Consider the following 12,500-nt stretch of genomic DNA (forward strand, 5'->3'; position numbering starts at 1 on the left):
ATCCAAACCAATCTCATCGTCCCTTGTCGTTCTTCATAGTCCCTTCTGTGTCAGGCACATATCTTCTACTATTTCTTTACCTCTATCATCGAATTACTTTTTTACCTCCCATAAAATTTATTCCTCTTACTTCTGACCAGTTATCATAGGTATATACACACACATATATATATATATATATATATATATATATATATATCATCGATTGACACGATCCTTACGATCGAATGGTTCATGATCTAGAGAGAGAGAGAGAGAGAGAGAGACTATTTAGAACATGGAAAATTTTACGTCAATTTTCTTTTCTCTCAATCTCTATCTATCTCTATCTCTATCTCTATCTCTATCTCTATTTCTATCTCTATCTCTCTCTCTATCTCTATCTTTTTCTATATTTCTTTCGTTTCTTTCGATTTCTCGTTCGAATCTGTTATTTCATGTCATATTTTCAAACGTCGCACGTCGAAAGACGAAAAAAAATTGGACTATACATATGTATATATATATATATATATATATACGGGGGTGAGAGGGGAGAGGGAGCGAGGAAGAGAGATTTCGTAGTACTTCTTTTTTTTTGGTTTCTTTTTTTTTTTTCTACTACTTCTTCGATTCACGATCGATATATGATAAATAACATTTTAATATCACATTCTATATTTATTACTTTATTTGATTTATACATTAGAATCATGTATACGATGAATTATAGAGAAATATTATATCTTATCGTTATACTTTAGAATCGATTTATTTGTTATCGCATTCGGTATGAAATCGTGTAAACGATATAAATAATATTCGTTTCGGAGAAGTAAATATCAATCAAAAATACATCGACTTACGTTGATTTGAAATTGTCTGTAATTAACGATTATTAAGAAATGGAAAATAATGAAAAGATTGTAATTACGATTAAATCCAATTCAATTTATTGTTTTCGAATGAAACGAATGGAAACGCGAATGAATGTTATAATTATGTTAATTTGTTTTCGAGTATCCTTTAAAATTGAGACACAGTTGTCGTACTTACGTAAATGTTTGAAATAATGTAAATGTTTGAAAATAATGAATATATATCTTCGATTTTGCGGGAATTATTGAATGGGGAACAGAAAAGAAGAAGAAGAAGAAGAAAAAGAAAAAAGGAACAAGCCAAATAGAAGGAGGAACGAAGGTGTAAATAAATGAAGGTGTAAACAAATAAACAAATACATTAATGAGATAAAGAGGAAGAAGAAGAAGATGGAAAAAAAAAGAAAAAAAAAAGAAAAAGAAAAAAGTAAAGATAATAAAAATATCATAGTTATCTTCGATAAATACGATTTGCGTGAACACACCTGATTGTATGTATAAGCGTATGGTCGGATGTAAGGATGGATAGTGGGTGGAGGGTGAAGTGCCGCGGGGGGAGAAAAAACGCGTCGTTGTAGCTTAGCTCTAGGGAGAAGAAGGGCTTAAACTTTGTTTTTATCGTCGGGTGCGGTATCATTATCGAGCGAGGGGTATGTGTGTACGTACCCTCCCCCCCCCCTCTCCCCGTAATACCCGGCATATACCGCCGTTACTATTCGCTCAACAACTGTCTTTATGGCACGAAGAGCTCGCAGTTGTTCTCTGTTCCGCGACGTGAAAAAAAAAAAAGAAAAGAAAAAAAAGAAAAAGAGAAACAAAAGTATATTATATACATTAGAACGTGGAAACGTGGATGCATGTGCATCCAACGATTAAAAAAAGAGAGAGGAAAAAGAAAAAAAGAGAGAAAACTATGGATGTTGCAAACTAGGACGTTGCGCTTGGTCTTTTGTTATGGCGATAACAGTGTCTTTAGTGAACAAAAAAAAAAAAAAAAAAAAAAAAGCAAAAAAAGACAGGCGGCGGGGGGGGGAGGGGAGGTGTAACAAAAAAGATGAAAAAGATTGTTCCAGAGTTGTACTGTTTCGTTTCTTTCTTCCTTCTTTTTTTTTTTTTTTTTTTTTTTTTTTCTTTAAATAACTACGAACAATTTTGTCGACGTTAATTTTTTTTCTTCCTCTTTTTTTTCTTCCCTTTTATTATAGCATATTCGAGATTTTCGTTGATAAACGATAGATTTTGATCGATAATTGAATCGAATCGATATTTAGATCTGAATTGATATGTTTCTTATAGAAAATTTTTTCTACGTGAGAAATGACAAGAGATGACAATGCAAGAAGAGCGCCATCAGTCAATAAACAGCTTTATAAACGCATTATTCGCATGTTTCATAGTCATCTTTCTCTATGCCAATATCATTAGCTGTTTCAACCGATACGATATTCTACCTTAACCTTTTTTCTCCCTTTACCTCTCTTTCTCTCTCTCTCTCTCTCTCTCTTACCTGCCCATCCTGTTATATCATAAAATATTATATATGGCTTAATGTACTGCAAAGAGTAGATCATGAGAAAATGTTAGAGATATATATATATATATATACAAACATTCTGCGTGTATATATATATATATATATATACCGACGTACACTGTTAGTATAAAGTTTAGCCTCTGGAAAATGGATGAACATAGCTCTGGAAGAAAAAAGATTGGAAGCATAAACGTAGTGCGTCTGAAGGATGATGTCCATCCTGCCGAAAGGAAGGCTTTCATAAATCCTAGAAAATCGTGCGAGCTTAAACGTTAAGACGCGCTAAACTTTCGATATATCTAAAAATTTTCAATTCATCGTTCTTATCTGAGGATTATTTACTTTTTGAGATAAGATCTATATCTCTCTTTGTTATTTCTTTTTTCGTTTTTTCTTTTCTTTTATTTTCCTTTTTTTTTTCTTTTTCTCTTTCTTTTTCTTTTTCTTCGTCAGTTCATTCTCAATAAAAAAGAAAAAAAAACACTTATCCCACGATAATAATTTTCTACGCGATAATTATTTATAGACTTTAATTGAAACTATAAGATTATTAAGAGGAAGGAAAATTATTAATTCGAGAACATCGGATATATAATCGAGCATACATTATAATAATTATAATAATGATAATAATAATAATAATAATAATAATAATAATAATAATAATAATAATAATAATAATAATAATGATGATAATGATAATGATGATGATGATGATGATGATGATTTCGATTGAAGTATTTACGTTGCATGCATCTTTAAACAAGATTTTCACCATTGAAAATAAGTACTCATAGTTCGTTAATAAATTCAGAAATTCATTTTGATTTAATTATATTAACATTCACAGTATCCTAAGTTGTTATATCATTTTATCGTTTCATTTAATTTTTATAAACGGTTTAATATTTTCTCATTCTTTTTTCCATCGATCCAACCAACATTCTCTCTTCCTCTCTCTCTCTCTCTCTCTCTCTCTTTTATTCATTATGAATTGTTCATTGTATCGTGTAACGTAGTAAACGTGAATATATATATATATATATATATATATATATATATATATATATATATATATACAAGTGTAGGTGAAAAGAACTTAATATATCCAATCGTTAAATTATATTTCATAGTTAGACGGTTAAACGTGAACGAACTTTTAGGGTTGCTAATAAAGGGACGAAGGAAAGAGAATAAAAGCCGCATGGGGAGAAGCTCGAGAGAAATAGAGAGAGAGAGAGAGAGAGAGGGAGGGAGAGAGAGGGAGGGAGAGAATGGTTAACTCTTCGTCAACACTCGTAAAATTTCTACCATTAAAGCTCTTGCTGGTTCATAGTAAAGAGACAGAGAAAGAGAGAAAGAGAGAGAGAGAGAGAGAGAGAGAGAGAAAATTCAAAGAAAGGGATGATTCGAAGTTCGAAACAAGCCTCGAGTTATATATTGTAGAACAAGGGAGACTTAACACCTGTGCCGAAATTCCCAGACCATTCCTCGTCTCTTTTAACTGCCTCATTCCCCTTTTTCCCCTCTCTCTCTTTCTCTTTCTCTCTTTATCTGGCCTCAGTCCAACCCCGTTAAACTTCAACACATCACCCTTATTCCTTCGAATACTGTCGCGAAACAACCGTGAACCATTCTGATACGTTCGAAAACTTTCCTCTCTCTCTCTCTCTCTCTCTCTCTCTCTCTTGCTCTGTCTTTCTTAGGTTGATTGTAGACGTCTTGTCTGTGGGCTTGCGCCCACAATCAGCCTTATTCCTATAGATTTTCAAGAATCCATCGCTCGTCTTTTCTATCTTACGATGTCGAGAACACATCCTCGATGCCAACGCCCTTTCGAGAACACCCTCCATCGGGGACCATTAGACCTACCCTTTCCCTCGGGAAAACTTGACTTATGACGGAATACGTCTATAAGCAAAGAACTTGAGTGTGTTACCTCATATTCCTCTTCGTACCTCCTTTTATGACACCATCCATTCCTTCTTCGTTCTTCGGTCTTCGTTCTCGTTTTCGCCTTCGTCTTCGTCTTCGTCTTCGTCTACAACGAAATGGACGAAGATGTGGTACGAAATGTTAGTATATTTTTGGTACTTACTTTTGCAACATCATTCATTTCTTCTTCTTCTTCTTCTTCTTCTTCTTCTTCTTCCTCTTCTTCTTCGTCTTCTTCTTCTTCGTCTTCGACGAAAGCAGACGAAAAAAGAACGAAGATGTTCTGGCAAAAAGTGTTAACAGATTATGGATACATGTATATATACATACATATATATATATATATATATATATATATATATATATATATATAGATAGATATATATACATACATAGATATCTACTTAGAGATACCTTCGAGACTTTTCTCAATTCCTTCAGCATTTTTCGAATATAAAAGATAGAAAGAGTATTCAATACCATGAAATCTCGAATGGTGGAATGACGTTCGTTACCTTAAACGAACCTTTGTCCCGTAATTTTCTTCTTTTTTCAACGATCACGATCCTCGAGAGAAAGTGAAAAAGAATTTCTTAGAGAGAATCATCGTGAGATTTTTTCCTTATTCGAATATTCTCGTTCGATTTTTCACTATGGAAAATTCACTCTTGAAAGATTCGTCAACGACGAATTTTCCCAAATTTTCTCTATTGCTGATTTTTTGTTTTTTTCTGTAAAGAATCCCTTTTTATTTTAATATGTACGTATGAATATATTTATTTAATATACACGCGAGCGCGCACGCGTGTGTGTGTGTGTGTGTATAAGAAAGAAAGAGAAAAAAAGAGAGAGAGAGAGAGAGAGAGAGAGAGAGAGAGAGAGAGAGAGATATCTATATATATAATTTCGTTTATCCGATCGTTTTTCGTGTTCCATTTGAAAAGTTCTTTTCCTAGCAAGCTTTACAAGAAATCTTCGTCCTTCTTTCCTCTCCCTCCCCCCTATCCCTTTCCAATCGAGACGCCATTTGACGGAGTGGTAGGTTACAGAAGGGGGAAGTAGAAAAGATCCTTCGAAGCCGGTTTACAAACGTCAGCTCGTTCAGGTTGTATTAGTGATAGTGATGGTGGTAGTAGTAGTAATAGTAGTCGTAGTGGTATTAGGTGAGGGGTTAAAGGAGTACAGGGAGAAAGGAGATTGTCGAAGAACGCACTCGAAGGCTGCTAGGGGTAGGTATTTCCTATGATTGCAAAGGCACAGAGCCTCGAGACGTACGAGAAGACGAATGACGCTCGCGCTTGAGTGAACGCTTAAAGCATTTTCCCAAAGACATTCCTCTGCCCGCATGATCTTCCGTTTACCCGCTCCCTTGTATCCACTGGCACGGTGATGGTTGTGTAGTGATGGTGATGGTAGTGCCATCGTGTTTAACGCGAGACTATTCGCTTTTGACGTTAATGCGGCTCACGTTTGGCTCTTTGATTAGTCGAAGAGAGAGAGAGAACGCTATCGTACGCGTCTTCCTCATACCGACCAAACCACCCCCTAATCATCCCCAATCTCTCACCTAACTTCCTTCTAACCACCTCCTAACCACCTCCTAACCTCCCTCTAATCTCCCTTACCAACCGATCGTCTCTTTACAAAAAAATACTTTGCAAAAAGCATATCAGAAATTTAATCGTCGTCGTTCTCGCGTTCATATATTTTAATAAAATTTTAATGTAAATTTAAGTATCTTTTATTTTTTTTCTCTCTTTCTTTCTTTCTTTCTTTCTTTCTTTGGTTTGCTTTGCTTTGCTTTTGATATTAGGCGGATATACGCGAATTGTCTCGTGTATTAATGTTGAAAAAGAAAAATTAAAATTATCCGCGGGTGATTTAACGTGTCTAACGAAGATTCAACGATAGAGTCTGACAAATATTTTATATAGGATTATTAAAATATATATATATATATATATATATATATATTTTTTTTTTTTTATTGGATGGTATCATACATCTGTCGATTCGTCATTGGAATATCTTTTTTTATCTTTACACGATATTCGATAAAAATATATCAAATTATTATAATATATAAATTAAAGTATAATACATATATATAACATATATATATATATCGTAAATTAAAGATAAGATTTATATTGTCTTTGAAAATTGTCGTAAAGAAATTTTCTCTTTTTATCTTAATCTTTCTCTCTCTCTCTCTCTCTCTCTCTCTCTCTCTCACTCTCACTCACTCGCGCGTACGCACGCGATGGAAAAGAAAAAGAAAAAGAAGAAGAAGAAGAAGAATTCGTGTATACCTAGGTAAAAGGTCGTTTGAAAATAAAGTATGGTAGAAGAAAAAGACGAAGAGGTTTTCTTCGAAGCGTGCCGAAGGAGACAGGCTATATGCGGGCATGTGCCAGGCATAAATACGTATACATATTTATAGGACGTCTCTTGGTTGGGTTAGAGAATGCGTTCTAGTAAGAGAGAAAAAGAGGAAAGAGGAAGTTGAAACGACAGGAGAACTCTCTCTCTCTCTCTCTCTCTCTCTTTCCCTTTCATATACACTCTTACTCCGTACACGTTTTCCAGCTACATCGTATTTGTGAATCAATATTGAAATATCTTTCCTTATATTTAATATTATACCGGAGCAAAAGCGAAATATAGTTGCGACGCGTTTCTACGGTTTGCCGATAGGTACGCTACGCTACGCCACGTTAGTATAGATAGAAACGTTTTTCACAAATGGCATCAAGCCACCTGGTAGAATGGGATTTATAGAGAGCGAATGGAGATGGGGATGGGAAGCGGGAGAAGGGTGGAAGTGTAGTAGAGGCGAGAGAATCGTATTTTGCGAACATGAGAGAGAAAAGAAAAAAAAAAATGAAACAAGCTTTGCCGATAATGAGTCTTGGTAGAATCATAGTTATTATTACATTCGTACGATGGAAAAACTAAGTTTCGTAGAAAAGTAAATTCATACGTGCAAATATATTATAGTAATAATAGTAATATTAGTACTAGTAATATTAGTAATAGTAAAAGTAATGGTTAGTACTGGTACTATACTACGAATGTTATACTTGATCTCGATAGAATATGTTTATTATGTTTACATTAAAGGCATTCCATCGTAGAGGATACTTTTACTTATTCGTCCCCTCGAGACTTTGTTCGAGCAAATACGAGAAAGAGAGACAGAGACAGAGATAGTGATAGAGAGGAAGAGAGAGAGAGAGAGAGAGAGAGAGAGAATACTAATCTATCAAACTCATTCCTCTCGCTCTTACTAGTCGATTTAGTGATTCGAGTTATATAAAAAATGATCACTCTATTTTTACGAGAAGTAGGAGATAAAAATGTAATAATATTTTTTTGTCACTCGTTTCTCTGATATGAGAAAAAAGAGAACAAAGGAAAAGCTTCTATCTTCCTTAATGATAATAGCAGCTCTCTCATTAACGAATATTCGTTCTTTTTATTTTTTGTATTTCTTTCTTTTCTTTTTTTTCTTTTTTTTTTTTTTTCCCCTTATCTTTCGTTTGCTTATTTCGAAACGTTTTAACGTATCTTGTTACTTCAGACTTTCGTCAGCAGGGTAACGTCAAACCTTTCATCTTTTATCTATATATATATATATATTCGAAACTGTCTGTTCGTTTCTGAACGTTTTCGTGAAAATATGTTCTCGCGTGCGTCGATCATGTAAAATTCATAACAAGCATCGTAGACGGAAATATTTCCCACGTCTTACTTTAAATTCGCATTACTTAACTTGCCGAAGTTAATCGTTCGTCAATCGTAAGTTTTATAAGTTATAAGTTTATCTTTTAACCATTATACTTATAATATGTCTTATATATAAATATATATATATATATATCTTACTTCACAACTTACTATTCTATTTTTTATAGAATATACGTATGCAACTTATCCGTACGAAAGTTGAATGTATTCTCATAGAGATCTTCAAAACTTTCCTTAAAAACGAGTTACAAAAAGTTACAAAAGTTAATGTTACATTTTTTTCTATGCGTTTAGTTTGCTTGTTGCTATGCAAAAAAAAAAAAGAGAAAGAAACCGGAAGGAGAAAAAAGAAAAGAGAAAGGATATAAGAAGAGAAAAAAATTCGACAAGTTGGTCGCGTTATCGCTTGATAGAAAAAAAAAAGAAAAAAAAAAAAAAAAGAGAGAGAGGAAGAAAAGAAGTCGTGAAAGGAGATGAAGAGAAGAGGAAAGAAAGAAAGAGGGGAAAAAAAAAACAGAACAAACGAACAAAGAAAAGAAAAAGAGAAAGAGTACATACGTATATTTTTTGCGACTGACTTACATTTTCGTTCAGTCGTGCATTCATTCGTTCGAGAATGAAAGAAAAAACCAAAAAAAAAAAAAGAAAAAAAAAAAAGAAAAAAAGAGAAAAACAAACAAACAAACAAAAAAAGTAGAAGAAGTAGAGGAAGAAGGAGGAGTAGGAGGAGGAGGAGGGAGGAAAAAAAGGAGAAGGAAGAAACAGCTTCCGGCTTTTTCTCGTAGCGTCTTTGAGAAAGTACGAGTGAGAGTGAATGAGAAAAAGTAAGAGAGAAAAAAAAGAGTGAGAGAGTGAGAGAGAGAGATAGAGAGAGAGAGAGAGAGAGAGAGAGAGAGAGAGAATAACTTTTTCGACGAGTACTAGTGCTAACAATGGGCACGTGACCCGAAGAAAGATATAACGGTATGTATGGCCGCACGCGTTCTCCTTCCTACTTGTTTTACTAGAAATTGTAGATGAGCCACGATTACGTATTCCGATCGTAGAAGATATCAGACCACCAGGTAGTGCCTACCTCTTTGCTCCCTGTGATGGAGTGTTTTCTACCCTTTGCGACCCTTCAGCAATCCCCCCAGAACTGTTCCTCACCACCAATCTCCTTCACTGTCCCTCATCCCCTTACCACCATCGTTTCTCCTCTCTTCCATGAACTTTGTAAAGAGAGAGACAGAGAGAGAGAGAGAGAGAGAGAGAGAGAGAGAGAGAGAGAGAGAGAGAGAGAGAGAGAAAGACAAAAAAAAATAGCCAAAAATAGCACGGGCCCCGTTCTACAGGGTTTAGGAACTTACGAAATTGACGATGTTAAAATGGGTGGGTCCATTTCTCGTAGCACGTTGAAATTAAGCAACCCGAATAGGGTAGGTACCAGTACTATTATCTGACTACGTTGATTGCAGGTTCGATTCTACCGTTGATTGTACTACCGAAAGCAGACCTTCCATTAGGAAATATATCTAACGTTCTTGTCGAGCACGTTCTTCTCTCTGTCTCTCTCTCTCTCTCTCTCTCTCTCTCTTTCTCTGTGTGTGTCTTTGCATACGATATAATCTAGAGAGAGAAAAAGAGAGAGAACAATCCTCGTCGAGTTCACATCGCAAATTTCGTTTCTTGAAGAACTAGTAGAAGATCTCGTTAAGATTCACCTTTTGCCTTTTTGATAACCTATTACTCCTTTTCTCTCTTCTCTCTCTCTCTCTCTCTCTCTCTCTCTCTCTCTCTCGTAAAGGCGTATTTTAAATTATAGAGCGTATCTTGAAAAATAAAATGATTACTTACGATATCCGATAGTAATAAAAAAGAAAGAAAGAAGAAAGTCATGCATTCGTAAAAATGATTTTGATTTTATATCGATTCAGCAAGCTTATAATGATAAACCATACTATGATAATCATTTGAAAATAATATCCGTTCGTATTATAGTCGATTAATATTTTCTACGTTCAATGATGAAACGAGACGTTTAGTCTATTAACAATCAAGTGTAGTATGCTTTCTCTCCCTCTCTCATTCGACAGAGAGAAAGGAAACCTCGTGCATTGTTTACTCAAGCCGTCGTCTCTCTCTCTCTCTCTCTCTCTCTCTCTCTCTCTCTCTCTCTCTCTTTCTGTCTATCTTTCGCCATCCTCGTTAAAAGGAAAGAGATAGGGTGATAGGGATTAGGTTGGGAACGGAGGGAAGAAGGGAGAAAGTGAAGGAGTGGAGACGCAAAAGCGTGAAGAGGAAGTACAGAAGAGGGAATAGTAGTAGTAGTAGTAGTAGTAGCAGTAGTAGTAGTATAGCTTGCAAACTTTCGTTGGGAGTTAAATTATACCGGAGGAGTGACGTCGGCGAAGATAATCACACGCCTCGCAACAGCCAGTTCATCATTGCAGCGGTATCGTGCTAAGGGGTTGATGCATCGTCGAAACCTTGCACGAACTGGCCGAGGGTGATGAGGATATGGAGGGTTAATGTTTGCTAGTCTCTGTCTCTCTTCCTCTTTCTCTCTCTTTCGGTTTCTCTCTTTCTATCTTGGTCTCTCTCTCTCTCTCTCTCTCTCTCTCTCTCTCTCTCTCTCTCTCTCTCTCTCTCTCTCTTTCACATACACACAACAACAAGCCATAGGGAAAATCCTCCACGCCTCTTCTCAGCACGGTAGGAACTCTATTAAGGTTGGGAAAAACGAAGTAAAAGGGGTTCATAAGTCAGTTTGAATACAGACGTATATTCGTTTAGAGGGTGAAAACTCTTATATAAACAGAGCTCATCGTCATTAATATCAATGGAACAATGAAACGTATATATATTTATATATATAATATTTTCGATAAATTTCTTAACATTTAATTCTGATAATTGGCTATTGTTTATTATTATAATCGGTATAATGAAATTTTTAATGATATTAAATACATGTATATATATATATCGAAGGATCTTTTTTCATTGTTGTTATTATTGTTAATATTTTATTATTATTATTATTAAATAATTTTTTGTCCTTTGCTGTTTCAGGTACATTGCAAATCACAAACTCTATCAGTAGCGACCAGGCAAAATACGAATGCGTGGCGAACAATTCTGTCGGCACGGAATATTCGAAATCAACTCTGCTATACGTTAAAGGTACATATGTATACATTTATACAATATATATATGTAATATATATATATATATATATATAGAAAAGAGAAAGGATTTGTACGTACATATGTAGCTACATATATACTGTGATTATATTGGAATACATTATTGCAACAGAGACAGATTACGAAATTCACTCTTGTATAAATCGAATTCGATGTTCTTTTCACAAGGCTCGTGAACAAACGAGATCCTATGTCTCTTTAACGAATCCATTATGATTAGGAAAAAGAAGTCGATTGAAATAAATCAATCTAGCGTTGCTACCTCTAACAAAGTCGTTCATTTGTACCACGGTAATTAGTATTAACGTAAACGAAAGGGTAATTAAAACGTTGCGATGACTAAACGAGTGCGTGACAAAAAGATACGATAAAAAGATTTTCGAAGCCGTGACGGAGGAAGTAAAGGGGTTGGTTGAAGGACGAAGGGACAGGGTATGGGGATTCAATTTTTTTTCAATTCTCCTCGTACCAATCCTTCCACATGGTATATATATATGTATGTATATATGTATGTATATATACAACGATCTCATAAACTTTTCAACCCCTTTATTTGTCGCGTTACAAGATTCTTTTAGCTATGCGAATAAAAGATTCACAACTGCTCGAATAGCTTGAAAAAAAAAAAACAAATACGTCGGACGAGAAACAGGAAAAAAACGGAAAAAAGAAAGAAAGAAAAAAACGGGATGGGGAGAAGGGGTAAAAAAAAAGAAGAGGAGGAATGAAAATACAAAAGCACGGTTGAAAATAACACAAACGATATTCAACAATGGTTAAAGAGAAAGAGAGAGAGAGAGAGAGAGAGAGAGAGAGAGAGAGTGAATGAGTGAGTGAATGAGTGAGTGAGTTAGTGAGTCTGTTGACGGTTGATTAAAAATGTATTCTGCTTTTAGTTCGTCGCGTTGCCCCGAGCTTCTCGATACCACCGCCAACTCTGAGCGAGGTCACGCTAGGAGCATCATTGAATTTGAACTGCGTTGCTGTTGGTGCACCTATGCCGGTTGTACAATGGCGAAAATATCCAGCTACTGACATAACACCCGACGACAATCTACCAGTTGGAAAAAATGTTCTCTATCTTACGGACATACAAGAATCAGCTAATTATACTTGCACGGCGTCCAGTCCAATTGGTGTAATACACGCTACTTCTATGGTGAAAGTTCAATGTGCGTAAATAATGTTGAATATTAAAATATAACGATTACGTGTGTGTGTGTGTGTGTGTGTGT

The 12,500-nt window shown here is 35.1% G+C and overlaps 1 protein-coding gene across 9 annotated transcripts in view; it reads left to right on the forward strand.

Annotated features, from left to right (window-relative positions):
* The window catches only part of Lar (tyrosine-protein phosphatase Lar), a 494,163-nt gene that overhangs the window by 446,448 nt on the left and 35,215 nt on the right, over nucleotides 1-12,500 (forward strand). For all 9 annotated transcript variants that reach the window (XM_085660233.1, XM_035866054.2, XM_035866056.2 and 6 more), the window contains 2 exons: nucleotides 11,131-11,241; nucleotides 12,162-12,437. In XM_085660233.1, the coding sequence (XP_085516359.1) occupies nucleotides 11,131-11,241; nucleotides 12,162-12,437 (387 nt within the window). The remainder of the gene's footprint in view (nucleotides 1-11,130; nucleotides 11,242-12,161; nucleotides 12,438-12,500) is intronic.

The sequence above is a fragment of the Vespa mandarinia genome, chromosome 11, assembly GCF_050613455.1.
Source record: "Vespa mandarinia isolate Hongniang chromosome 11, ASM5061345v1, whole genome shotgun sequence".
Lineage (NCBI taxonomy): Eukaryota > Metazoa > Arthropoda > Insecta > Hymenoptera > Vespidae > Vespa > Vespa mandarinia.